At 56.1% G+C, this 27,752-nt stretch overlaps 1 protein-coding gene across 1 annotated transcript; it reads left to right on the top strand.

The window, feature by feature from the left end:
* The first annotated feature begins 72 nt into the window (after nucleotides 1–72).
* On the top strand, nucleotides 73–27,515 carry CHST15 (carbohydrate sulfotransferase 15). Its single transcript, XM_054581658.1, has 7 exons — nucleotides 73–1,161; nucleotides 1,741–2,080; nucleotides 4,323–4,469; nucleotides 7,438–7,594; nucleotides 20,435–20,591; nucleotides 23,953–24,100; nucleotides 25,217–27,515. Exons 1-7 carry the CDS (start codon nucleotides 388–390, stop codon nucleotides 25,405–25,407), a joined length of 1,914 nt encoding a protein of 637 aa, XP_054437633.1. The 5' UTR covers nucleotides 73–387; the 3' UTR covers nucleotides 25,408–27,515.
* The last annotated feature ends 237 nt before the right edge of the window (nucleotides 27,516–27,752 follow it).

Below are 27,752 nucleotides of genomic sequence, written 5' to 3'. Positions count from 1 at the left end.
TTGTTTGTGCCCCAGCAGGCGCGGCTGAAATGGAGAAGTCCTCCAACAACCTCTGGGTTGTTGCTATTATCGGACGATGTAATAAAACCTCTTTTCTTTGTTGTTTAGGTAATCTGACATTTTAAAGATTTTTCTGCCCCCGAGGAGGAAGCCTTTCAAAGGAACACAGGATGTGAAAGAGGAATCTTCCTGGGCGTCTCCATGGATGGCATGCCAGCCCGTCCCCTGCCGAGAAGACCATGACATCTGCCCATTTCTCAGGGGTTTCCTTGTTCCCCAGCGAGACTTCCTCCCCTTTATTCTGTACCAGGGGAAAAACCTGAAGGACAGGCAGCATTGCTCCCAAGCCTGTGGCTTTTCCCACGGTGGCAGTTGTGCTGACAGAGCATGACAATTGGAGATCATCACTTCCTTCTGCTGTCTTTCAGAGTCACACCAAAGAACGCCCTTCCTCGTTCTCCCCTGCGCTGGCGCCTGCTCGTTTTCCTATCTGTCGCCGGTGCCTCCCCGCCATCGTCTTTAATCGCAAGACGTCCTTCTAGTTTTCCAGCGCGGCCTGTGTGCCCCGGACGCCTTGCCCATGGCTCGCCGGGCCAGCTGTCCAAGGACATTACCATGAGGCACTGCATTAATTGCTGCATACAGTTGTTGCCTGACGGCGCGCACAAACAGCGGGCCGGCTGCCGAGGAGGCCCCCATCCCAGCCCCCAGGAGGGCCCTGCGTGCGAAGGAGAAGACAAGATAGTGTTCCGCGTGGACGGGAGGCAGATGAACTTGCTCGCTGTTCTCGAAGTGAGGGCTGAAGGGAGCGAGAGCTGGGGCGGCCTTTTGCGCTTCAGAAAGGGGAAGCGATGCAGCCTGGTTTTTGGATTGATAATAATGACCTTGGTAATGGCCTCCTACATCCTCTCTGGGGCCCACCAGGAGCTCCTGATCTCCTCGCCGTTCCATTACGGGCCCTTCCCCAGCAATCCCGGCTGGACGGACGGTGAAAACTCGGGTGACGCAAGGGAGCCTCATCACCAGCCCTCTGTAAATAACATTTCCTACATGAAGGACTACCCGAGTGTTAAGTTAATCATCAGCAGCATCACAGCCCGGATCGAGTTCACGACCAGGCAGCTCCCAGACAGAGAAGATCTCAAAAGGCAGGAATCGCATGTGAGTAGCCTTATGCCGATCTCTGTTGACTGTTGACTTTTTTAAAAATGGATCCTTTTCTGTTGCCATCTTTAGGAAAAACTTCTCTAGTATAACAAGGATAATTGGATGTCCTTGCGGACCAGGGTGCACCGGGAGAGCACTGTTTATAATGTTTACGCCAAGAAGGGAATGTGTAGCACTAAACAGTGCAGCTAGAACTGGCGAAGGATGACCCCTTCTCCTAATTCCGTTCCAGGACTTCCTGTTTGAGACGTGGCCATGGGATGAAAGCCACTTTTGTAGATCACCACCGTCCTGTGTCTACTCTGCCCTAATTAGTATTTGTGTCTCTGATGGCCATGAAATACACAACTAGTAAAAAGATTCCTACTGTTTAATTAGACTGCCATGCAAGCTTGCTTGTTATTGGCCATTTACCCAGTTTTACTTGATGTTAATATTTAGTCTCTGTCAGATGATACCTCCTACTTGAATGTGGACACTGAGCGTCAGGGCAGGACTGTGTTGTGGTCAGAAAGCGGTTAGGCTCACTTCTTTTCCTCTGGGCGTCTCCCCTTTTTCTCTCTCCCCTTGCAGATGTTCTCAGTCATCCCTAGCAAATTCCTTCCGAACAGCAAGAGCCCGTGCTGGTACGAGGAGTTCACTGGCCGGAACACCACTGACCCCTACCTGACCAACTCCTACGCGCTCTACTCCAAGCGCTTCCGCTCCACCTTCGATGCGCTGCGCAAGGCCTTCTGGCACCACCTGTCCCACGCCGCCGGCCGGCACTACCGCTTGCGCTGCCTGCCACGCTTCTACATCATCGGGCAGCCCAAGTGCGGCACCACCGACCTGTACGACCGCCTCCGGCTGCACCCGGAGGTGAAGTTCTCCGCCATCAAGGAGCCGCACTGGTGGACGAGGAAGCGCTTTGGTGTGTGAGAACGTGGTCCCCGCTGCCAGGGGTGGGGGGCTCTGCTGATGGCCCGGGGTGGGGGAGAAGTGGAGCGAGAGAGTCTGCTCTGGGCCCGGTGCTGTGCTGGGCCACAGGGCCGGGGTGATGAGTAAACCCAGAGACGCAGAGATCAGATCACTCATTAGTCTGAGGTCCCAGACAAACACCCAGCGGGCTGGAACCCAGCTGCCCCCGCCTCCAGGGAGCACTGATTGAGTGCCAGCTGTATGCAGGGCAAGGGGAAGGGTGCAGAATCGGCAGCTCGTCTTGTCCTGAAGAGCCTGAGTGCCAGGTGCCTGTGGACGTTTGTCTGGGGCTATCCACTCCCAGCCCCGTGCCTGTCCCACGCACCCGCCTGCACCTGGAGGAGGCAGGAGAAAGAAAGGCTGGCACGTGGGCCAGGTTTTGCTTCCTGCTGGCTCAGCCAAGGGCCATGACTGCACCATGGACCTGCTTGTGCTCTGGCGTTTCTTCACACCTGCCGCTTCTGCCTCACGGGGTTGGAAGGAAAGCGACGGGGGCGTAATTCCTGGCGACTCTGCGCCTGGCACCCCTCTCTCCCGCAGGGCTGACCACAGCCACGTGGACATGCCTGTGCCCCCTGCAGGCTGGTTCCTGCCCCGCCCCTCCGAGCCACCTCACAGCCCTCAGGTTACTGTTTCCTCTCCCTAACGTTTTCCCTCTGCCAGGAGGCAGTCGGTCGCTGGAGCGCAGGGAGGGCAAATGCCAAAGCCTGCGCAGGCCAGAGGGCGTTTTCCGGGTGCAGGGCCAGCTGCTGAGGAGGGAACCTTAGAAGGTGCCCTCCGTGGAACCCAAGTGCAGACCACCGCTTCATGTGTTTTCCTGACAAACGTTTGCCTTAATCCTTTTGATGTTCCTTGGAGTGGACGAAAGTATAAGTGTGGTTTTGGCATCTGGCCGCGGCAGCTGTGGGAGCCGGGCATCGCGTCCGAGCTCGCCACGGCAGTTCCCCCGTTCCCCCGAGCCCTCGTTCCCCGGCAGGGAAGAGGGAAGCCCCGGCACGCTTCTGGGGTCCCTGTCCGGTGCCACCGTGAACCTCTTGCTTTGTCTGTGGGCGCTCTCTCTTTTCACTTCCCTTTAACCTTGGCAGCTGTGGTCTAGGATGGTGTGTGGTTAGTACACTTGCGAGTGAAATATGCCCGCTTTTAAGGCGGGCAGCCAGTGGAGGCTGTGCGTGGATGATCCAGAATAACTCCTAAGTTCAACCCAAGTTCCGTCCAGGGACATCGGTACTTCTTACTGTTTGAACAGACAGGCTACTCCGTGTCGTGGACCAGGATAGCAATTTTCAACCTGTGTCATCTCATCGCACCCATAAACTAACTGATAAAATTCTGTGGCACACCAAAATATATATATATTTTGTTTATCTGACAAAAAAATAGGTATAACTTGGATTCATTCACACTGGACGGCTACTGTTATGTTGGCTGTTGTCTTTTTTTTTTTTTTTTTTAAGATTTTATTTATTTATAGAGAGAGGGAAAGGGAGGGAGAGAGGGAGAGAAACATCAATGTGTGGTGGCCTCTTGTGCGCCCCCTACTGGGGACCTGGCCTGCAACCCAGACATGTGCCCTGACTGGGAATCGAACCAGTGACCCTTCGGTTTGCAGTCCAGTGCTCAATCCAGTGAGGCACACCAGCCAGGGCAGCTATTGTCATTTTTTAATTTGACAATCTAAGAGAAGAGAGGTCAGTACCCCTGACTAAACAGTCAGCTATTGCATGTTTTAAAAATTCTTGTGGCAGCCCGGTGGCTGCAGCACCCCGGTTGTGAATCACTGGGCCCAGAGAAAGAGCCTCAGATACAAGTGTCCTTTTCCAGCTGGTGCGCTGTGTGCGTCCTGGAGACCACTGCCATCCAGGTGCTGCATGGCCTTACCCTGTGCTCACGTTGACCAGCCCCAAATTCTCTGGCCCTCCGAGCAGACACGTTTATCATTCTTGAACAGCTGTGACATCCTTTTAGTGGCCACTGTTCAACTTAATGGTGGTGCCTCTCACCCCTTGAAACTAATGGGTTAAAAGCGGGCAGCCAGTTGCCGATGCCTGTCTACCTGCTGCCCCTCCTGCAGCTTACTGGGCGGAGCCGTGGCTGGCGCAGCGAGCCCTCGGGTCCCTTCCGGCCCCTCCCTGGGAGGCACCGGCCTAGCAGGGGCAGCTTTGTCCTCAGTAACCCCCTCTTCTTCGTTCTTGTAGGAATTGTGCGCCTGAGAGATGGGCTGAGGGACCGCTACCCCGTGGAGGACTACCTGGACCTCTTCGACCTGGCCGCACACCAGATCCACCAAGGACTGCAGGCCGGCTCCGCCGAGGAGCACAGCAAGACCAGCAGAATCATGATCGGTACGGCTCCGCGGAGCTCCCGCGGGGCCCCGTTCCCCGCCTGGCCCAGGCCCAGCTTTGCGCCGCCTGCGGGACGTGTGCATGACACCTGCTGAGCATGCTCTCCCCACCTGGCCGGCACCCTTACCCTTATGTAACATGTTCACATCACTTGCACGGTTTCTGTGAGGCAGAAATGTTAGCTGACTTACTCGTTCCACGGAGACGCAAGCGCACCTGGAAGGGCTTTTTTTCTTTTTTTAAGTGGCCACTTGTTTGTTTTTATTTTAGGTAGGCACATATGCTTCTTTAGATGATAAACCAATCTAAGTTTGGATGGGGAATCATAAGCCAATGGACGGACTGGCGTGGTTTTGTAATCCCTGGCTGCCGGCGCCGGTGGAGTCCGAGGCGGCCTCTCCTGAGACGCTCAGCCCCAACGCGTCCTTGCTGACTAATTGCTGTTGAGAAAGCCCAGCCCTGGTCCGCCGAATGCCTTTAGACGTCCAAAATGTGGTGGTTTGATGAGTAATTATTTCTTTAATTTACAAGAATGTCTTGTTAAAAACGTATCTGTTTGCCCTTTGTATTGGGTTCCACTCAGGAGAAGACACTTGTCCCCGTCTGTCTCCTGAATGAGGGAAATCTAATCACATGGTTTGCTTAAATTGGCAGGTAACCAAGCTTTAAAATTTTCCTGAATCTGTTACATTTTGATTCTCCAAATTCAGTGACTCCATTAGCAACCAGGAGGAGCTGGCATCAATCCTTTGAAAGAGCACTCTTTTCTCATGACTCTTGTCCAAGGTGCCTAAGCTCTGGGTTTTTTTTTTTTTTTTTTTAGTTTTAGCTCAAAACTACATCCTGGGAGCCATATGAGATCATTCTTCTCTCCACCCTCCCCCCACACATGTAAATTGGCTACTAGTCTTGATTTTACAGCCTGGGGTTCCCTACACTCCAAGCCATAGCCTTATTGATATTTGACTGTGACGTCCACCCCAAATGCCTCTGGGAAAATCTCATTTTCTTATGAAAGAGCTAAAAATATGCATCCTAGGACCAGGGAATGGAGACTGAGATAATAAACGAAAAAGGAAACCCTTAGGTTGGTTTCCAGATTTTAAGGACGTCTAGATTTTAAAAGGAAGAACAAAGAGCAAGTGCGCTGCTCTGGTATTTACCCAAAGCGGAATGTGGTGAGCCTTATGGGCGTGGAGAGGCAGAGGGAGAGCCGGCGTCCAGCCCTGCCTGTGCCACATGCCCAATCCCTTGGCGCGGTCCCGACCTCAGTCTGCATGTCTATAAAATGGGCCTGTTGGACCAGATCAGTTCTGGGCTCCTCCCCCATCTTGAATGCGATTCAGCCCCAGCTTCCTCCGGACAGATCCTTGGCACGACCGTAGGGCCTTCCTTTATCTTGGCCCACAAGGCCAGGCAGACAGGCCTTTCCTCAGTGCCCTGGGCTAGTGGCTGGACTCTCGAAGGGCTCCAGTGGCTGGGTTCTCTGAGCTCGGGCTCCGGACACATTGAGAGGTGGCTGCCTCTGCTCTCGTGGCCACTGTGCTGCCCCGTCAAAGCGCACAAGGGACTCCCTGACTGTTTATGGAATGGCTGGTCTTTGTCCAGACTGTATGGTTTGGGAGAGGATGGGGTTATCTGTCTTGTTTCCCTGATCGATCCCTAATGCCAAGTGCAGTGCCAGACATATATTAGACATCAAATGAATGCTTTGGATGGAGGGATGGACAGGTGGATAGACAAATGCTTTTCTGGTTGTAGAACCAGTTTATTGATGAGATGTGACAGAATTTGTGCCAGTTCAGTTTTAGATACTTGCCTTGTCCTAATGGTTCCTTATTCACTGTGAGTAGAATTTTCACATTGAAAATTCTACTTTTCTGTATTCTTTGGCATTATCTTTTGGAAAAAAAATAGAAAGACCAGAAGAGAAATTCTTCCCTGGATGTGACTGCACATCCAAAAGAACCGGTGGGCTCTGCTCTGCGCTGCGTATCTATCGTGCTGCGCTCGCCGCGGTCAGCGAGACCGAGCCCCCTGGCTCGGGCTTGCCCTGCACAAGTAGCTTTGAGCTGTATCATGGCGGCCCACGTAAAACGGAAACGCAGTCGATGATTGATCGATTGATTCGCCTTTCTTTCTAAGACTGAAGATCATCCTAAAAAAAGACAAAGTCAGGGAATTGGTTCAGGGTTCTGAGAGGGAATGCTGGGAGGGAATGTCTGTGGCTTCACCCTGTCATCGAATATTTAACGTTGTCGGCCGTCTCTCAGAGCGAGTAGATGGCCTGAGCACCATCCTCTGCCCCCTAAGGCAGGACCAGGTGGATGCGGCTGTCGGGGGGCGCGGGGGTGGGGGGTGGCGGGCATGCCGGACACAGAGCCTGAGACTGAGGTCCTGGGAGGAACACTCTGCACCCCACCCCCACCCCAAGACTCCCACTCGTTTGTTTCTGGGAGCTCACCTGTGTGATTTCAAGGCCAGACTGACCCAGATTGCATCCAGTTTCCTAATGAGCATCAGCTTCCCCAACTGCCTCTTCATCTCTGATGCTTTTTGACGAAAACCATCCAGCATATTCTCAGCAGGCCCTTAAAATGCTACAGAGCTATGCACTGTGAGCAAAGTTAAATATCATGAAATTGGGAGGTGCTAGTGGGGTTTTTTTTGGCACGTCCTGGGGAGAGGAGCTGGGGGAGGCATGCTCAGTGTTGTCCGGATTACCTGGATTTCCAGACTGAGGTCCTTGCCGGGGGTTGGAGGGCAGGCGGGGGGAAGCTACCGCTGTGGCAGAGGGTGGGTCTCAGCCTCTGCTTCCCGGGGACCAGTCTGCCAGCCTAGCGGACCAGCTCGCACTCTTGCGACTGCGTAAGGGGAAGGCCTCCGAGCCAGGGCAGCCCCTAACACAGGCTGCCCTGTGCGAGCCCAGCGCTCAGCACTGCTCACTGGCAGTGTCTTCTGTTTCCAGGAGAGGCCAGCGCCTCCACCATGTGGGATAACAACGCATGGACCTTCTTCTATGACAACAGCACGGATGGCGAGCCCCCCTTCCTGACGCAGGACTTCATCCACGCCTTTCAGCCGGACGCAAAGCTGATCGTCATGCTCAGGGACCCTGTGGAGAGGTGAGCGGTTTAGAATTTTTTTTGTTTATTTTTTGGGAGGGGTGAGGGGGAGGAAGAAGAGGCAGTTTTCAAAGAACAGTCTCCCTTCACATCACAAACAAGAGTGTGCCTCTTTTTTTTTTTTTTTTTTAAAGTAAACAAGCTTAACTTGCAATGTTAGTGCTATTTCTTATGTAAATATTATTCTCTGGGGCAATCTTCTCTGGGTCTAAACAAATTGTGGATTGCTTTCCTGGCTGGGACCCTGGTCTGGGTCTTTAGCCTCTGGCTGGAGCTGTAGACAGGGGGCTGCCCCTTGAGCTGTCAAGAAGTGAGGACCACCCTTGGAATCTGCAGGGTTTAACTCCTTGTCTCCCGGCCTGATCGAAGCCTCTGTCCTGTGAGCTCTGAGTGGGCAGGCGACAGCTTTCCTTGAGAGACCAAAAGGAAGAAAAATGATGGCTAGAGCAGCTGTGTCGTAGAGAGCGGGGCGGCCCAGTGTGGACGAGGCCCAGTGGGCGTGATGTCAAACAGACAGTGTGGGAGTGGCCGGGCTAGCGCCGGGCAATGCTTAAATCAGGGTGATGGCTGTGGGGACAACAGACTCTCAGGGCTGCCCAGACCTTCAAGTTATGTCGTCCGATGTTGCCTGACCGACACCAGCGCACACGAGGCAAGAGGGCTCCGGGTCCCCGCCCAGGATGGCCGGCCCAGCTCAGGACAGTTCTGTGGGGGCACTCGGCCTGTTTTGTGACTGAGTGTCTTTGGGAGGGTCCATGCCTGGGACCTGTTTCTTCCCCACAGAGCCCCCAGACCACATCTAATCATTCTGAAATGGGTCCCCTGCCAGGTATTGACGGCTATGGCCACGCCGTCTGTGTCTTTATTTTCCTGATTATCTGTTGTCCTAGGTTGACTTGTGCCTTCCCAAAAGACATATTGGACTTCTAGGCACCCGTCCCCGGGTGTGTGAGTGTGGCCTTGTTTGGGAGTAGGGTCTTTGCAGATGGACTTGGTTGAGATGAGGTCCCATCGGGTTAGCGTGGGCCCCAGATCCAGGGACTGGTGCCCTTAAGAAGAAGAGGGGACACAGAAACACACAGGAAAGAAGGCCGTGTGATGATGACACCAGACTGCGGTGATGCAGCCACAAGCCAAGGACCGCCGGGGACTGCCAGCAGCTGCCAGGGGCTGGGGGAAGGGCGTGGCACAGACTCAGGCTGAGGCTGGGAGCCCGCCCACAGAGGTCTAGTTTCAGGCCCTTGGCTTTCAGGACCCTGGGAGATTCAGTCCCTCTTGTAAGCCGCCAGTGGGCAGTGACTCGCCCTCGGACACCAACACAGCCCTGACCCCTTCCCAGGGCAGCACACATTCCTGGTCCCACGTCCTTGCCAGTGGCAACAATAAGGTGTTCACGATGGAAAGTTTAGAAAATGCATTGGAAACTGTCTTTAAAAACACCTCTACTCTCCCACCTAGATGACTGTTAACTCGTATGTGCTAGATTTTCCTCCAGACTGCTCACCTGGGCAGAGCGAGTGTCTCGTGTGTGAGTATAGTCTTACCTCACATTCCTTACATTTTGCATTGTTGCCCTCCGAGGGACATGCCTTAAGCCCCGCCCTGGACACCCTGCCCCGATTCTGCCCCTCTTGCCGACCCCTCAGAACGGCTCTGCTGCCAGTGGGGTCCAGTCAGAGGAGAGCTGGACGGAGCCCCTCCCTCCCGGCCGCGCAGCCTCACACCACACGGCATGCCCACCTGCCATGGCCACTTTCCCGCTGCCCCTGGAGTCTGTCTGTCTGTCTGTCCGTCAGCCTCAGGGACCCGTCCCCTCTGGCTCCGGGGCAGCCCTGACCCCCGAGCAGTTCCCGTGTCTACTGGCCAGTGCCCGCGCTTTGGAGGCAGGAGCTTGGCCCTGTGCTCGTGGAGGGCGCTGCCCCCCTTGGTTGACAACAGAGGATGCAAACCAGGGGAGCCCTCGGGTACACACGATGCAGAACAGTCGGCCTGGGAAGGAGCGGCCTGGTGACTCACTGGCCCCTGCTGCCCATGACGGTGTCTTCCCAGCGTCGCTGCCCCTCCCCCAGGCCACCCCCAGCTGCAGTTCACAAGGTCGAACGTTCTCCTGGGGGTGTGTTTCCTGTCCACGGAACGTCTTCCTGCCACATCTGCCCATTCCTCATTCTGAGGAAGGTCACCCAGGGCCTCAGTCTCAGAAGGTCAGGTGAAAACTGTGGCCTTTTGTCCTTCCCTGGGCACAGGGACGGGGCACCGGCCTGTGACTGCACTTGCTTCAGTGGGCGCAGCCCCGTTCTGGGCCCGGGGAAGTGGGAGCCCATGGCTGGGCGGGGTCACAGATGTGGCTGGGGTGCTGGTGGCCTGTGGATTCCGCAGACTCAGAGGGAGAATGAGTTCCGGGTGGGAGGGAGGTCCCAAAAGGCTGTGCTGGAGGAGCTGAGGCCAGGCTGGGTGTTGAAGGATGAGTAAGAGTTTGCCAATTAAACAAAGGGGGGACGCGGCCCGGGGGAAGAAGCATCCTGTGCAGGGAGAACGGAGAGGACAAAGGGGAAGCCTGCCTGCCCTGTTCTGGAGAGTGGAGCCAGCTTGCCCAGGTGCCCCTGTCTCCCTGCAGTTCTGATTTGCCTCTGCGGACCTGCCGGATGGGCGGCCTTTGCACAGGGCGGGGCGGCCCGCTGCCCAGGGTCAGGCGGCGGAGCCAGAGCAGCGCCTGCCCAGCCCGCTCTCCCGCCCCAGCCCAAGGCCACCCCCTTGAGGGGGCTCCAGGGCCACCAGATGGCCATTCCGAGTACACGTCTCGTTCTCCTCTCCTTTATCTTTTTAAAGGACAAATACTCTATACTGGGGACTGGACGTTAAGGTTTCTTGCTTTCTGGTCTTAGGCTTAATAGAAATGCTTCATCAGTTAAAATGTTTATTGAGCCCCGATCACACAGCGGGCGCTGTGCTTGGTGCTAGGCACACACTCATCGGTGAAGAATGAAGGCGTCCCGGCGCCTGCCCTCCGGGAGCTGGCGCATGATAAGAGCGGAAGGCATTGACGCTGTCAGAGGACATGTCCCAGTGCAGAGGAGACGGGAGGACGCGTGGGGGCAGCCAGCGTCGGGGAGCTGGCCCTGTGGGCTGCCTGCTGCGGTAGTCATCTGCCGCTGCGTAACAAACCACCCAGAAACATAGCAGCTTCGGACAAGAGTGTCTGAGGGTCACAGCCTGGCCCAGCTCTCCCGGGCCCTCCATTTCAACGTCTCGTCTCTCCTGCGGCTGCCAGCAAGGCGTCACCAGGGCGCAGGCTCACCCGAGAGCTGCAAGGGGGAAGGATCAGCTTCCTGCTCACGTGGCAGTTGGCAGAACTCAGCTCCTCAAGGGTGGTATAACGGGGGCCTCCGTTCTTTGCTGGCTCTGCACTAGAGGCTGTCCTCACTGCCTGGTCCGTGGGCCTCGCCAGCATGTCTGCGTGCTTCCCCAAAGCCAGCCGGGGAGGAAGGCCGAAGTCTCCATCCTTCGTAACCTGATCACGAGAGGGACAGCCCATCACTGTGGCCATGTTCTGCCGGCTAGAAGCAAGCGACGAGGTTCAGGCCACGCTCAAGAGAAGGAGAGTTCAAGGTGTGAATCCCAGGGAGTGGGCATCCTGGGGACCTTCCTAGAAGTTACCTGCCACACTGGCCCTGTCCATTCCGTGTCCTGGTCCTCCGGGAACTGGGGCCTTGCAGCCAGAAAACGCCCACGGCCAGGGGGCGCCGGGCATTGTGCGGCGGGCCTCCGAGCGCACGGCAGAGTGCGTGGTCACGAACACATGTTTGCTGTGGGTAACTGCCAGCAGCGGCTGTTCCGTTGCTTTTTAAACATTTGTAAGGCTATGTCACAATAGGAATGTCTTCTTTTTAGAAACCCGCAACTCGCAGCCGACGCATTTCCCACCCCAGCCAGAAAAGATGATAAATGTCGGGTGTTTAGGTCACTGTTGAAGAAACAAACACTGGAGCCCCAGTTCCCATCGTCTAATTGGGTCTGAGGCCATTAGCCACGTCAGTCACGCCGTGACCTTGCACTTCTGCGCGAGGGAGATTCCCTGAGTTGCTTATCTGCCAGCGAGACTGGGCCAAACAGTTTATTTCCTTTTACAAATTGGCTCAGAGATCAGGAGGGGTTGCTTCTAGTTCTCGACTTAGATTCACATTTACCCTTTGTTTCGCTCATTGATCAAAGGTAGAGAGTTTGAAAATGTTGGCATTGTTCGCGCAATTAAATCGGTCACTCTGGAGCTTCCAGAGAGAGAGAGAGGTAAAGGGCGAGTCCACTTCTTTTTCTGGAGGAGGCGAGAGGGTCTGTGGTGAGGATGGGGTGGTGCTGAGGGCCCGGGCCACCAAGCATTCCTGTAAGTTTCTCCTGTGAGAAATAACAATAGTTTAAAATGCAAGTGATGCATTCCCGGGCTAAATTGCCCAGTTAATTAAAAAGAAGCCACTAATTACAAGTAGAATTTTGCATTTAATTCTTAAGTGGGAAAGGCTGCTTTTCAACGCTTTGCCCCTCAGCCTCCGGCCTCTTTGCTTGTGACGCCGCTGATAGCGTCTGCCTCCCAGGCCAGTGGCTGGAACAGCCCCCGGGCACTGTGAGGTGCGGCTGGGAGGGGCCAGCCCCTCTGACGTGGTTCATTGAAGGGACACTTGGTTGTCATGCACCACCTGTTCATGGTTTTGCAGTCCCCATGTTTTGGTTTGAATTCTGTGTGTCGTCATAATGCAATGGGCACACGGGAGCCGCCCCGGGAGCGTTTGCTTGTGACGTTTTAGGGTTAGGGCTGTGGCTCTGGTTGGGGTTGGGGTTGGGGTTGGGGTGATGAGCCAAAAGGGGAGGAGAGCTCAGCTCAGGAGCGAGAACTTGATTTTGACCCAAACGCCTTGCCCCTTGGAACCCGGGGCGCTGTCTTCCTCCTGCTTCTATAAACTGATTTTTTAACAAGCCCTGGAGGGGGGAAGTAAACAGCTTATGGTGATAAACTAGGAATGAAAGGAGCGAGGCCCTTAACGACAGGCGTCTGCAGCAGTTGGCTGTGCCACAGAGAGTGATGGGAGGAGTCCTGGGCGTGTCGTTTTCGCTCCATCTGCCGAGTGGGCGGTGGCCGTGGGGGTGCGAGCCGGTTGTGATCTAGGATCATGGCAATAGAAACTCTGCCGTGGCAGCACAGATGTTCTGCCTTTGAACCCCAGATCTGCCACTCACTGGCTGTGTGACCTCAGGCAAGTTACTGAACCTCTCTGTGGCACATTTCCTCGTTGGTGAAATGGGGGAAATAGTCCTATCACTGGGGTTGTGAGAATTAAATGACAAGACAAATGAAAAAAAATGATATAATTATGAGTATCAGTATTAGGTTTCTGTAGTTGCAAATAATCATAACAATAAGCAAACTGAGCACTCCTCGATGCGCCAGATGCAATATATACACTGGAGAGTAAAATCCTCCTGTCTGCCCTCTGGGAGGCTGCCTGGTCGGGGTGGGGACAGCCCTCAGCGAAGTGGCCTTAGCTGGGCATTGACTGAGCAGCTGCTACAGCCTAGCTCTGTGCCCTGCTCTTTGCAGGCATTGTCTCCTTTGAGCTTTGAGCAGGGGAGAGGGCTGAGGTCACGTGCTCTCAGGGGAGGCACGTGGGCTCAGTGGAGTTAAGGCACCTAAACACAGTCACCTGGTGAGTAAGCGGCCAGGCTGGGCCTTGATCCCACACCAGTCTGACTGAGGAGCAGAAGTTTTCACCCCGTCCTAGGTCGGGTCCCTGGAGGCAGACTCTGAGACAGTGATCTGTCTGCAGGAGGGCCATCAGGAGTCCATGTGGGACAACCCTGTGAGCTCTGGAGCTGGGGTGGCCCTTCGGAGTTGTCCCTGGTGAGGTACCCCCCACCCACCAGCACACAGCTGGGCTCTGCCCTGAGAGACTTGACCAGGGGTGAGGCTGGTCTTTTCAGGGGAGCAGTTTCTGGGAGGGACTGGGCTGTGAGCCATCAAAAGCGCGACTCCCCACTTTTGCAAAGGTCTCTAAGCAGTCACGACCCACTTTGTGTGGGTGCCTAAACCCAGACCCTGCTCATTGTCCTATCTCCCTGTCAGAGAGAGCAAGATGGAGACACCCGACATGCACTGCGTCCGGCAGCTGAGTGGGATGGATGCTTTGGGATTCCCGCCCACCTCTGACCTGACAATCGCTCTGGCTCCTCAGCCAGTGCTGAGACCCTCCGCAAGCAGCCCCGCGTCTCCAGGTTGAGGCAGGCGGGGGCGCTGGCACGCCCGCGTCAGGCAGTGTTTTCCCTGATTTGCGGGAGGATGGGGAAGCAGGCTGTCCCCAGTGCGGGTGGATCCATTCCTAAGACGAATGAGCTCAGAGGGGAATTAAGGAGCTCCCCTGTGGGCAGGAGCTGGAGCCGGAGGAAGGCCGTAGGAGTGTCAGGTTGTGACAACAGCTACAAATCCGCTTCCCCGTCCCCCATCCCGTTCAGCACTCACAGTTGCTTTTCTCCCCAAGCCTTTGGAGGATTAAGAATTATACACGGCCGTCTTGAGGAAGAGATGGAGGACATGTCACTGTTCACATGCGCGTCATTGAGAAGCCGGCTGGCAGTTCTGGAGAAGCGGGGGCTGGCGTGGCCTGGGGCGAACCATCCTGGGAGCGGTGAGCTGTTCCCGGCCGTCCAGCACTTCAGCGCCAGCCCCCCCCCCCCGCCCCGCCCCCTGCATCTTTCCTCCAAGCACGGGTTCCTTAGATGTCCCATTTGAGGAGCAGTAACCGGAAGAGATGGCGTAGCTGAAGGCCGCCAAGAGCCTGCACGTGTCTGACTTGAACTTAGCCCTGCAGCCTGTGTGTCATGTGCTTGTAGGCTTGGAGGTCTGCCTGGCTTCTGACATCAGCCCCTCTGGGAACTGACAGGTTGACACCTAGAGCTCCTTCTTGGGGCAATGAAAACGCTGGGGAGCTAGACAGTGGCGGCGGCCATGCTACTGAGTCGTTCCCACTAAAAGGGCGAATTTTATGGTATATGGATTATATCTTACCTCAAAAATGTTATGAAGAAACATATTACAAAAGGAGGAGAAACCAGCCCAAGGAGAGGGCTCACCAAACACATGACGTCTGAGCCAGGACTACAGAGTCCCTGGCGAAGAATGTTAGGAGCCACTCAGGGAATCTTGAAATTACAGTGCACACCTGGACCCCGCTGGCTGAAGCCCTGTGCGCTGTTCCACAAACACGTTTGCTTCTCCCGATCATGGCAGTGGAATCCCTCGTGTTTATTATCCTGCATGCTTGTTTGCGGCTCTGTTATTACACTTTGTAATTGCTGTTGTCTCCTGTAAGTTATTAAGTAGTTCTGTAACGGAACTGACTTTTGCTTCTAAGCCACTCTGCACCTAAAATAGCAAAAACATCAAAACAAAAACCAAAAAGTAGTGGCCCAGATAGCTAACACCCCATCTAGTCAGCCACTGATTTGGCTGTATCCCTGGACTATGAGGCTGGGGGCCATGTCCTGTTGGACCGGTGGTCTTCGGGCCTGGGTGTCTTTAGGTCCCAACCCTGAGACTCCTGGGCCATGTGACCTTGGGAATATTCTTAACCTCTCTAAATGTCAGTCTTCTCACACACCAGGGTGACGCTGGTCGGCATACGGCTCGGGGATAGTTGTGAATGAGGACAGAGGGCCTGGAGAGGGACGGCCCTCAGCAACCACGCAGCCACATCAGGGGCAGACGCCGTGAGGATTCGGGGACCTGAGCCTGTACGGCACTCATGTGAGCCTGGCCTGGCGGAGGGGCCCACGGAGCCATACCAGCAGCCCCTATTTTCATGGTGGTGTGTACGCCTGCCTCCGCTCACTCAGCCTCAGAGCCGCGCTTGTCGGTGCTGTTGAACGGCTCCAGTGGTGGCCTTGGGGTGACTATCCAGATTTTACATGGAGGGGCCTTTAACCCCTACTGATGGCTACTCTTTTGTGCCTGTGGGGAGAGACGTGGTCCCTTCCAGAAGCACCAGGCTAGGGTGCGCCCCCAACACACATGCCCAGCCCCCTCTCCTCCAGGAGTGGTGGGCTCCTGGGGCCCTGCAGCACCCAGCGAAGGAGCTCAGGAGCGCGGCCGGGTGCACCGGCTCAGCACCCCCCACCCCCCGCCCCAGGAACCTTCTAAAATAACCGCAGCACAGAAGGCCCAGAATGTATCTGGACTTATATTTGGAATTGCTGTTGGAAACAGTCTTAGCCAAATGTAACGCCCATCTGTTCGGGATGGTTTCAGGCTAAGAAAAGGAGGTGGTTCTGCAGGAAGCTCAGGGCTGGATGGGAGTCAGGGTCCGGGGGCCTCACTCTGCCCCGGGCTCCTCCCCTCCTGCCCTGGGGCTCCGGCTGCTGGGGCCACCCGCTTCGTGCTGGACTGCCCCAGCTGGGGCATCTTCCTTTGAATCTAACCAGTCTTTCTCCCTGAACCTTTCATTGACTGGGCTGTCTTTCGGGGGTATGGCACAGGTCTCCCAGCTCTGGACAGGCGTCCTTCCCACCGAGTCTTGTTTACCAGCTGGAGCGGCCTTTTTCTTGCACTGTTTGGCTCCCAGCACCAAAAGCGAGTGTTCTTTGGGGCCCTGACCTGCCAGGGAGGGGCAGAGAGACAGCCTCCCACGTTCTCTGTGCCTTACCTCCGCTAATGCATCCTGAGGCTGCATCAGGGTGCTGTAGCCCTGTGATGATTTATTGTGAGTTCGTATCAGCCAAACCCTTCATGTGTTTTCCCTGTGGGCCTCTTTCTCCTGCTTCATCATTGTGTAGTTGATTTTAAAGACCAAACATTGACGTCTAGATTTATCTCTTTACATTTGAACTTTAGCAAATGTGGCTTGCCCCAGGTGTTCGAGGTTCATTTGAATACTTATCTTTGAGATGTTTGCTGCCCTCAATATTTTCAGAATAGTTTTAACCCATCAAGTGGCTTTCACTCATCCAAGGTCATTACCGACTCTTCCCCCCGGAGGGCAGTTATGGGGAAATCCTGGCATTGTTAATAGCAAGCAGTCTTAGGAAACATTAACCCAATTCACCAGGGGGCCCAGACATGCTCCCCTGAAAGCAAGAGCCTGTATTTTGCTTTTGCCTTCCTCGTGTGTCCCTGTGGGAAAGCTGGTCACATGGCCATTGTCCCCCTACACACTGGGGGCTCTTGCCGGGAGGCTCAGGCTGGGGGAGAGGTACTGGCTAGAACAACTCTGTAGTCTTCCAGGGATTTGGGTTTGGAATCTCTGTGGGTTTCCCAGGTTCTGCTGTACAAAACCCCATAAACTTGGTGGCTTAAGACCACAGAAAGTTATTTTTCCATAGTTCTGGAGGACCGAAGTCCCAAATCAAGGTGTCAGCAAGGTCGGCTCCACTGGAGGCTCCAAGGGAGAGTTCCATGCATCTCCCTGGCTTCTGGTGGCTTCCAGCTGTCCTTGGCGGTCCATATCTCTGATCCTTGCCACTGTTGTCACGTGGTCTTCTCCCCAGTGTCTGTGTCCCCTCCCCTTCTTAGGAGGACACCAGTCATTGGGTTTAGGGCCTCCTAAATCGGGTATGATCTCACCTGAAGGCCTGCAACATAATGCTATCTCCAAAGACCCTATTCCCAAGGAAAATCCCCTTCACAGGACATGGGAGAGGACTTGGACGTATCTTTTGCGGAACTTTCAGAATCCACGTGTGAGGTGACATTGCTGTGGTGAATAAAGCTGCTGTTCAGACGTTTGCCGATAAAGTGGGGAGTGAAGGACTTGTCCTCACAGACACGCATCCCAGCATGAGGTGGCTTTAGGGAATCCCAAAGCCCACCGCCCATTCTGTGGGCAGATGCAGGGTCCCTGGGGGAACCGAGGTGCCGGGAACGTCTTCCCTCATTCTGTCCTGGTCCTGAAAGGCTGTGAACCTGACTCACAGGGGGTGGGGTCCTGAGTTCATTCCACAGGACCCTAAACAGATGCAAATGAGCAGCCTCGGCTGAGCAGGGGCTGGGCGTTCCTGTTGGAACCCTGGACACGTCCCAGTTTTTCCCCCAAATTACTTCTTGATCTCTGAAGAGTTGTATGGCATCAGCAGATTCTTTACCAAGTTACTTTATATTTAAAATAGAGGCAGCTTTAGGGGTTCTTGTTTTATTTATGAGCCAAATGTCTACAAGAAATGCTATTACCACAGAATAAACTCTCAGTATGGAAAGCTTAAGTTTTGGGGCTTGTAGGTGGTAATGTATGTGGTAGCATTCCTGTTCCACCCAAGAGTTTGGAGAGTTCTGTGGGAGTCCTTGGTAGGAACTCCGAACTTGGATTTCCTATTGAAAACAGATCTGAGTCCTGACTGGCATGGCTCAGATGGTTGAATGTCATCCTGCAAAGCAAAGAGTCACCGGTTTGATTCCCAGTCAGGGCACATGCCTGCGTTGCATTAGGTCCCCCGTTGGGGGGGGGGGGCGCGTGAGAGAGGCAACCGACCAATGTCTCTCTCACACAATGATGCTTCTCTCCCTCTCTGTCTCCCTCCCTTCCCCTCTCGCTCAAGATAAAAAAATAAAAACAGACTTTGATGGCAGTTTTACAGGCATCTGGTATGTTTTCATGGACATCGTTTCTTGGGCTGAGCCGTGTTGATAGGCCTGGTACGAGATGCGCGAGCCAGGAAGGGGACGCAGCAGAGCCCCACCCGTGGCCCGTGCGGCTGAACTGCGCTGTGAGGCCCGTGCACATCCGCCTTTGGCATCTGTCCAGCAGCCTTTTAGGTCCCACTAACTATAACTGACCTGCAGTGACAGGTGTCATGTGTCAGAATTGATGGATGTCTTAGTTTCAAAGAGGGAAGACAGCACAGCCCACGTTGGGGGCACCAGGAGTAGGTGAATGGGATGCCAACACGGTACTGTGCTCGGTGAGCGTGGCTTGGGGGGCAAATCCACGCCCCGGTCACGGAGCCTCACTAGTGACCCATCTGGAAGCAAGTCCTTTTAGGGTGTTTATCCGACCAGGCTGAGACGGACAAAGCAGTCCCCTCCCGGAGCATTCGGATCCGAGCTGGTCCGTGGGCCGATCGCAAACGCCTCACGGCTTCTCGGAGGCGGCCCCTGTGGACATTGGCTGTGGCTCCTTCCTGAAGGGCCCTGTTGTGGGCACAGGCCCTGGGCCAGTGGTGAAGGAGATCTGGTCCCCAAGAAGCGGTTGGTGTTCTCATTATTAGTGGATCTTTGTATTCCACTGTGACTGTCACGGGAAGTGAGGGGGCCTGAGAGGACCATCTGCAGCTGACCACGCAGGGGCACTGTCGGCCTCTGCGGAGTGGGGGTGGCCCGGTGCTGGGGACGACGGAAGTGCTGGCTGCAGTGGGCAGCGTACGTGCCACGTCCCCAGACCTGTGGGTATGGACAGCGATAAGAGGGGCTGAATCGCCTCCCGTGGAAAGAGGAGCCAAGCTGGAGAGGCTGGGGAAACGGAGCATGGAGCTGAGAGGAGAGCGAACCCCAGCACCGTGGAACCAGGGGCCGGTCCCATCCGCCCGGTTGCCCTCAGCAGCTGGGTGCTGTGCATGCAGAGGGGTCAGGCACAGCAGGGGGCGCCTCCTTTGGAGGCGCGTGTGCATGACAAGGCGCAAGGCAGAAACCAAGTGGAGGTTTTTGAAAACCAAAACCGGGATAAAGACTTAACCCTCTCTGCTACCAGAAACTGGGAGGAAAAGGCCAAGGAAACTCGCAACTGCTAAGTTCTGTGAGAGGAGAAAATTACTGGGTGACAGGCTGCAGGGTACTGTCTTCTCTGCTTTTATGGGTATTTAAAATTCTCCATAATTATATGATCAGAAAAGGTCCTTGATAATAGCTATGTTATCTGATCCTATCTGATACATCTGGGTCTTTAAAAATATAAGATATGCAGATACATGCTTGAGTATGCACAGAAACTTTCTGGGAGGGTAAAGAAACCGATAACAACGGTCCCTCTGGGGACCTAACAGGGTTCTTCCTGCAGGCGTCACCTGGGGAGGAGGAGGACCCCGGCCAGACAGGGAGGGTGGGGCGGGGGTGGGGGTGGGGGAGGTTTGGGCTAACTCTGGGTCCACAAGTTGAGGCCCAGCTGAGAAGGAGGGTCAGGGAAGCCGGGTAAAGCTTGGTCAGAGAGAGCCTGTCAGCTCCTGGGTGACAACGCCGTTTCACACACGTGGTGGGGTCTGTAGGAAGAGATCTGTGTGTGACGAACATGCAGGCCCACAGGTGTGCGCATGCCTGGGCGGTGCTTGTACATCATGTTAAAGAGTCAGTCCCTACCAATCCAGAGAGGCATATTTCACAACGTTCTTTTTAATGTTCGCACGTCTATGGCAAGGGCCCGGGATTTCAGCAGAATCATAATTTTGCGAGAGCGACAGATGTTCTTGTTCTCTTTGCCTCCAATGGAGGAGAATCTGGGAAAAGCATAAAATTCATGGCTTCTTTCTGCCGTTGTATAATTTCGGTAACCCGGGGTTGTTTCGGAGCTCACCGTTACTGTGACAGCAACCGTGCCCTGAGGCGGCAGGAAAGAACAAAGAAAAAAACCAGTGATGGTTTGTCTGGGGCCTGAGTAGACCTGTGGGAGTCCAGGGGAGCCGGGGTGGCCGGGGATGGGGGGCGGGCAGGGAGGGGCATGAAGGGAAGTAGGAAAATGGCTCTCTGCAAGGCAACGAGGAGAAATGGTAGCGTTTCGATGAACAAAACCAGATCGAGTGACTGCACCTTGGTTCTCATGTCACCCTAACAGTGTGATTTCCCATTTGCGGGCGGTTAAAACTATCTGTTTCTTTTATTCGCAGGTTGTACTCAGACTATCTCTACTTTGCAAGTTCAAATAAATCTGCAGATGACTTCCACGAAAAAGTGAGAGAGGCTCTGCAGCTGTTTGAAAATTGCATGCTAGACTATTCGCTGCGCGCCTGCGTCTACAACAACACCCTCAACAATGCCATGCCTGTGCGTATCCTGGAAGCCTAGCCCCGCAGAACGGGCGACTTTGTGGTGATTATGCAAATGGTTGTGGATGGGGATTTTAGCATATAAACACAGAGGAGCATTTTAATGTGCAAATGACTCCCGGGGGGGGCCCCCCTCCCCACCCAGACTCTGAGCGGGTGGCTAATCAAAAACAAATATGCATGGGCGTAAAAGTATAAAAACCCGATGGTCCCTCTCAGCTGGCACCCCGCCTTCTTGCCTGCTGATCGCCCAGTGACAAGGCTCTCTCCTCCGGGTGAGAGAGAAGGAGGGTGCTTTTAGGAAGATTACCATTTAGCGAGCTTTAGGAACACATCGTGCAGTTAGGATTGGCAGACGTGCGGACACCCAGCTCTCAAGCTGTCTTCACATTCTCTCCAATGGTGGGTTGTTTTGTTGGCTTTAAAAATTCCCCACCCATGCACTTCCAATACTTCTTTGACAGGGCCTCAAAGGAAAAATATTTTCTTTTCTCTTGTTTGCCTTTAGGAACATAGCTATACATTTCTGGCATTTTTAAAAATGCAAATGAAGCTGTTAATGGTGAACTCAGCATGGCTTAGCAAAGGGGTGGTTTTCCACTGCGCGGCCCCCTGGCTCGTTCTGGGTGCCTTTCAGCAGGATCGGTGCAGTGGGCGAGCCGTCTACAGTGAGGCTGATGTCCCCTGCCTTGGGGTGTGGTTCACAAGCTTTGCTCTGCTGACCAGGTGACCTGGGAAGGCATGGGCAGGTCTGCCTGAGGTGGGGGCATGGAACCCCAACAGGTAGGTGGGGTTCAAGGTCAACAGGTTTTCCTCCTGCCTCCTCGTTATCAAGGCCGCCCTGCTGGAAGGCAGGTGCAGCAGGTAGGATTCCCGGCTGTTCTGCTGGAGTTGGTGGTTCGGCCAGGATGCTGCAATGAGGGCACAAGTGACCACAGAATTGGGCGGGTGGTGCAGGATGGAAAGAGGGGCCCTTGGAGCCAGACAGTGGCGGGGGGGGTGTATGTGTGTGTGCGCGCGCATGCGCACAGTCCCCAGCCTGGCCGTTCACTAGCCGTGTGACTGGACAGTTGCCTTAGCTTCCCTGAGACTCACTGCTGCACCGTAAAATGGGTGTGGTAATGCTGCTTTGCCAGGCTGTCGTGGTGCTCAAAGAGCGAGAGCTCTTCGATGTGTGGGGAGGAAACGGATCTTCGGCTGGGGCCCTGGAACTCACACTGACAAGACAGGCTAGCGAGAGAAACATCCTGTCACCCGCGGCCAGGTCAGGGATGGCCGGCCGCTACCATACACAGTCCCGTCCTGTCACAGACACCTAGCTCCTGTCCTCCTAGAAAGTTCACTGGTAGCAAAGGCAGGCTCTCTGGAAAAATAACGTTTATCAGTCCAGAGAGAACTGAAAAGCTCTGCAAACCGATGACTTAACAAGAGGACGTCTGTTTCTGGGAGGTGATGCACTGTATTTCTGAGGCACTTTATTTCTGAGGCCGCGGTCAGTTCTCTGTAGCTGCGGCCCTGCCTGATGTCTGTGTGCGGGGCGGTGTGGAAGGCAGCACAGCCTGGGGGCTGGAGCTAATGAATTTGGGGACAGCTTACCCTCTAACTGTTTTTCTTCCTCCACGTCCTCCCACACGATTAGAAAAATGATGAAATGAGAAAGGAACGCGGAGATGAAGCTGGCAGCTCTGCCTGTATTGTGTCAAGCGTATCACTGCCAGGCTGTTGCCACCGTGTTCAGAGATTCTACCAGCAAGACAGATGAGCCAGGGCACACGGCCTGGAACAGGATGGGACCAGCAAAGGGCCGTGCTCCCTGCCCTTGAGGAGCTCCTGGTTGAGCTGGGAAGGAAGGGAAATATGATGCCAGAGTGTGTCAGCCTAAGACCTGAGCGGGGAGGCGGGGCTTGGGGAGCGGGGAGCTCAGGCCACTCCCTGGATTTCTGCTCAAGGGGACCAGGGAGGCTTGGCTCTGGGACCAGGCATTCCGAGATGAGAATGGAGTCAGGTGACGATGCCAGGCATGTGCCGAGGGGGCCTGAACCGAGGGAGCCGCACTGAACTAGCCAAGGCGGGCAGACTAGAGGGAGGCAGAGGGGAGGCAGGAACGAAGCAGGGATGCTCAGTACCTGGGGAGAGGGGTGGGCAGGGTCCCAGCGCTGGAGGAAGGGCCTCTCGTGGACAGCTGCTCTTTCTTGGAGCTTTGCCAAGACCTTACAGCCAGCTTCAAAGTTAGAGGGAACAGTCTCCAAGATTGCTCTCACTTCTGACAGCATTTCCAAGGGGAGGGGGTCCCCCAGACCACCCCCAGATTCAGCAATTCACGGGAAGGAATCATGGCACCCACCGGGGCTGTAGTCATGGTTACGACTCACATCAAGGAAAGGACACTGATGACAGGCAGCCAAGGGGACAAGCACCCGGTGCAGGGGGCTGGGGGGATGTCCCAACTTGGAGCTTCCGGTCATCCCCTGAGACACGGGCAGCGTGAGTGCCTCCCAGCCACTGGGTGTGACCATAACACAGAGTGCTGCCCACGAGGGGAGCCCACCGGAGCCTTCGCCGTCCAGAGTACTCACTGGGGCCCGCACATGCTGTCCACGTGGATGGCCGTTACTCTCCGGTCCCGCCCGGAGGTCAGGCCAATACCGCGTGGGGCAGGGGCCCTGCTAAAGCTCACAGAGTTAGACTGTCCAGTGGCCAGATACCCCAGGTGAGCAAAGACTCTCACATCAAGCAGGGCACCCGGCTGGCCTAGAGGGCACCTCCAGGAGCTGAGGACAGAGGCCAGACCTCTCTTTGGGTGAGGTTAATTCTTCATTACGCAGGCTTGTCGTTGGACACGAAGGAAGGCCCAGGGGGAGGGCAGGGACTGTTCCCCTCCCCCACCTTGCGTAGGTGCTTATATCCAAATGTGCACACACGCTCACGGGCACTGATGTCCGCGTGGCCCCAGGTGTTCGCGGCTCACTCGCCTGACCTGTCTTCGAGGTGTTTGTAGATGGTTTGCACGGCTGTCGTGTGCTGGGCCGAGGAGCAGAGACAGCCAGGATATTGTGCAAAGAACATTCGCACTGTTGGTGGCTCTTCCATCGGCCTCTTCCGCGATCTCAGTCCTCACTGTGAAGTGTGTTGTGGAGCCGCCTACAGGGTTGTCATGGGGATGAAATGCCACCCTAAGTGGGAATCCTTGCAAGAAGAAGGCGTTGGAAGTCTGGCGTCTGAAGGCAGCTGTCTGCTAGGGCCAATCACTCTTTGGGGTTGGTTTATAATGACGCACTGGGACGCTTCGGGAAAGCGCCGTGCGGTGCGGGGGTGGGGGGACAACCCTGAAGTAACGCCTGCTCCGTCTCTGGTCCTAGGTGAGGCTGCAGGTCGGGCTCTACGCCGTGTACCTCCTGGACTGGCTCACCGTTTTCGACAAAGAGCAGTTCCTCGTCCTTCGCCTGGAAGACCACGCGTCCAACGTCAAGTACACCATGCACAGGGTCTTCCAGTTCCTCAACCTCGGTACGCGTGGCGCCAGGCCAGGGCTCCGTGGATGCTGGGCGCTCTCTGAGCCACACAAGATGCCGGGAGCCAGGCGGGGGCGGGCTGAGCTGGGAGGTCGTTCAGCATGTGTTAGTGAGGTGCCCACGGCATGCGGGGCCTTGTGTGTGGTGCGGGGAGGGGTCCCTGGGGAGGCACAGACGGCCCCTCATCTGGGAGCCTCTGGTACCCTGGAGGGAGAGGAGAAGCCACGGCTCAAATACCTGGCAGAATGAGGCGGGAAGGTCAGCATCGTCACAAAGGGTGTGTTCAGGTGACTCGAGGTTGCAGTTGCTGAAGGGAGCGTGGAAGGAAGGAGTCTGTGAACTGAGACTTGGGGATGGACGGGACGGCTGGGACAGTCCTGCAGAGGCCGTAGGGCTTGCAGGGGGCACCACGAGAAGGCCAGTTCTCTCCTTCTGTTCTGCACACCAGAGGCCGTGGCCAGGCCCCGAGCGCCTGGGCAGGGAGGCCTGGCAGCCGACCCATGGCGGTGAAGCTGGCGTGGGGCTGATGGTCCAGAGGCCGGGGTGGAGGTGCAGCCTTGGGCGGCAGCCCCTGCTGGCTTGCTCTGGGGCCTTTCCCCGCTGATGCCCTCGCTGCAGGCGGGGGTCCAGCTGGGAGGGTCTCTGGGCACAGACAGCTCCCCTCCTCCCCCACCCCTGCGATCGCCTCACAGCAAGACGCAGGGTGAGCTATGGCCCTGCCACAGGGCCCTGGGCATCCGCAGCCCGAAGCAGACACAATGGTGGGCTGGTGAGTCGGGAAATCTAAGAGCACGACTGCGCCTGGCAGGCTGCACAGGGTCCAGGGACAGGCTGATGGACAGGGGAGCCTGAGGGGCAACTGGAAGGAAAGCAGGCGGCGAGGCTCTGGGGAGGCAGCAGCCTGAGGGCCGGGGCGGGCGGCGGGGCCTGCAGCTGCTTAACGCTGCATCCACCGGCCACCCCCGGCAGCTCCACGACGGCCCGGCCCCAGAGTTCTGACCTCCGGCACGCTCTCAGGGGAGGGGAGCCCGTTTCAGCCCGCAGCATGGCTGGGGTTCCTGCAGCGCACCTGTGCCTCCCGCTTCACGGGGCTCTTTTCTTTGCCTTCCAGGGCCCTTAAGTGAGAAGCAAGAGGCCTTGATGACAAAGAGCCCCGCGTCCAACGCCCGGCGTCCCGAGGACCGGAGCCTGGGGCCCATGTGGCCGGTCACACAGAGGATCCTGCGGGACTTCTACGAGCCTTTCAACGCCAGGCTGGCGCAGGTCCTGGCCGACGAGGCGTTCACCTGGAAGAAGACGTGAGGCCGGGCTCCCGCCTCCGGCCCGGGGCCTGCAGGTTCACTGTTACCGTGACTTAGCAACCCCTCTCGGTGGGGACCCGTTGTACGTGGAGCGTGGAGACAACCTTGAGATTCCAGGCTTCTTTCCCTCCCAGGCACATGTTTATTGTGACCTTCCAGAATTTCTTTTGTGACGTCAAATAGCCCGGCAGTTGACCCTTCACATCATCCCTCCACCTGAGGTCGGGGGAAGCCCCATTTCTAGACAGATTGCCACCTGTTCTCAGGTTGTGGCCGGCGCTCCCAGAAGGAGGCTGGCGGGCACTGCTCTGGGAGCCGGGAGGGGACCTTCCCGCCTGGGACTTGATGGTTCTGGGGTCCAGCCGAGCACATTTGGGGTCCTGCCGTGGGGCCACTGGAACTCCACCGTCACATCCAGTTCTGGAACACCCTCTGCGGATCCCTACTCATCTGGGAGAGATGGAGGTGTTTCCATTTCCCCCCTTTTATTCCAAAGCCAGCCCTTCATTCTCATCAGAGATACAGCCTGTGGCCTCTCGGCCCACCTGCCTCTGTTCCCGTGGACTTAGGTTTGACAGAGAGAGTTAAACAGTGCACTTCACAGGCCGGAGCTCTCCCTTCTGCCTCTTCAGACGTTTGCTCCAGAGCTGCTTCAGTGTATAATCGGAATATCAATGCAATTTGTAAGGGAAGGGGCGGCTGTGGCTGTTCACGGCAGACTGAGCAACCGCAAGGCACCCGACACTTCCTGGGAATCTAGGTAGCCGGACCCCGCCCTGCACACGAGGCTGCAGAACTGGGGGGACTTCAAGTGTTAGTCTGGCCGCCCCAGGCTCCCTTGCTCTGCCTTCCCCTGGGACAGCTTATGACGCCCCTGCTCTGCCACGCGTGGCGGTGGCCCCTGACTCCTTCCACAGGTGACAAAACACTCCTGTCCTGATTCAGAAACACGGCACGCGAGCTCCACTGGGACCAAGCCTGGCAGGGGGGATTCTGAATGGACCTTTCTGGGCCACCCGGTGGCTGGCTTTCCCCACGGATGGTCTGAAGGTCTTGTCATTTCCTGGAGGTGACAGGCAAAGATGGACGAGAGCCCTGCGCCCTCTGGGCACGCTGCCCCAGGCGGGACGCAGTGACGCGGTGCGCAGGCCTGCGGTCTGGGGAAGCTTCCTGCGAACCAGCCAGAGCTCTCACTCACGGTCCAGGACACCAAGTCAGAAAGCGTCAACAGCCTCACGAATGCGAGGACTCGCCAGCCTCCAGCCGCAGCACCCTTGTCATTCTGCCGTGGGAGGTGGGATGCCCGGCCACCTGAGGGTGTGTGGAGGGCTCTCAGTACTGGCACCGCCTGGCTCTCCCTGCTGCTGAAGGAGCTGTGTGTCCTTAACACCCGTGGTCGGGGACCGCCCGCGCCCCCGCCAGCCGGCACTGGGCACTGGGCGCACAGGCCTGCCCTGGGGGCATCAGGTCAGCGTGTGTGTATTTGCGGCACAGGGTGCGCGTGCACGCGTGTGCAGGGTGCACGTTGGTGGGTCCCCCTCAGTTCTGTGGCTGACGAGGCTGCTCGCTGCGGACACAGCCCTTTCGCGGATTAATGTCTCTGCCAGTTAACTTGTCATGTTCAGTACGTATTTTGCTAATTCCACTCCCACCCTAATTACGGGGGGCTTTTCTTACACACTCCTACGCATGTGAATAACATGTAGCCTCATTCTGCTTCTTACAGAAGTATTACGGACGGTATTATTTCCAATATTATTTGGTTTATTATACAGATCTTTTTATACACACAGCCCTGCCCATGTCGTGCCCGTCGGTGCCACCAAGACAAGCTTCTCCGAAGGCTGTGCGCCTTCTCTCCCTCTCGCTCCAGACCCCCTCTTGTTGCCGGCTGAGCGGGGGTCCTGGAGCCTGTCACCCAAAACCAAAGCAAAGTGGAGCCTTTCTCACCACCTGGTCTTGAAGCGACTTTGTGTCCTGCACAGCTTGTACGGGACTGTGCTGGGTGGTTCTCGCCTCGTCCTGTAAGCTATGCCCAGTGAACCGCAGTTACGCTGTACTTTTATTACTATTTACCAGAATTAAACGCGCACCCCGTGACGGGTGCCCGGGCACGCAGGCTCTTCCTTGCCATCACGAGCCCCCATGGTGGGTCCTCCACGGTGTCGCCTGTGCGTGCGTGTGTCGTGGAAGGGAGTTCAGTGCCTTTCCTGCATGTGATGTGCACTTCCGCTGTGAAAGGGACCCCCTCCCTATGGCGATGGGCGAGAGAAGCAAGGCCGCAGGGGGAAGGGCTGGGAAGTGACCAGGGATGCCCTGTGTGGGCCTGGGGGGTGGGGAAGAATG

Source organism: Pteronotus mesoamericanus, unplaced genomic scaffold, assembly GCF_021234165.1.
Source record: "Pteronotus mesoamericanus isolate MK-2021 breed Mesoamerican mustached bat unplaced genomic scaffold, CSHL_Meso_final contig_657, whole genome shotgun sequence".
Lineage (NCBI taxonomy): Eukaryota > Metazoa > Chordata > Mammalia > Chiroptera > Mormoopidae > Pteronotus > Pteronotus mesoamericanus.
The sequence above is the reverse complement of the archived record's forward strand: the minus strand, read 5'-3'. Positions and strand labels throughout refer to the sequence as shown.

Bases quoted from the DNA above. Each gene is read 5' to 3' on its own strand.
- CHST15 (XM_054581658.1), top strand. From the start codon at position 388: ATGACAATTGGAGATCATCACTTCCTTCTGCTGTCTTTCAGAGTCACA. The intron at 2,081-4,322 runs GTGTGTGAGAAC...TCGTTCTTGTAG, and splicing joins GTGGACGAGGAAGCGCTTTG to GAATTGTGCGCCTGAGAGAT. The intron at 24,101-25,216 runs GTACGCGTGGCG...TTTGCCTTCCAG, and splicing joins CTTCCAGTTCCTCAACCTCG to GGCCCTTAAGTGAGAAGCAA.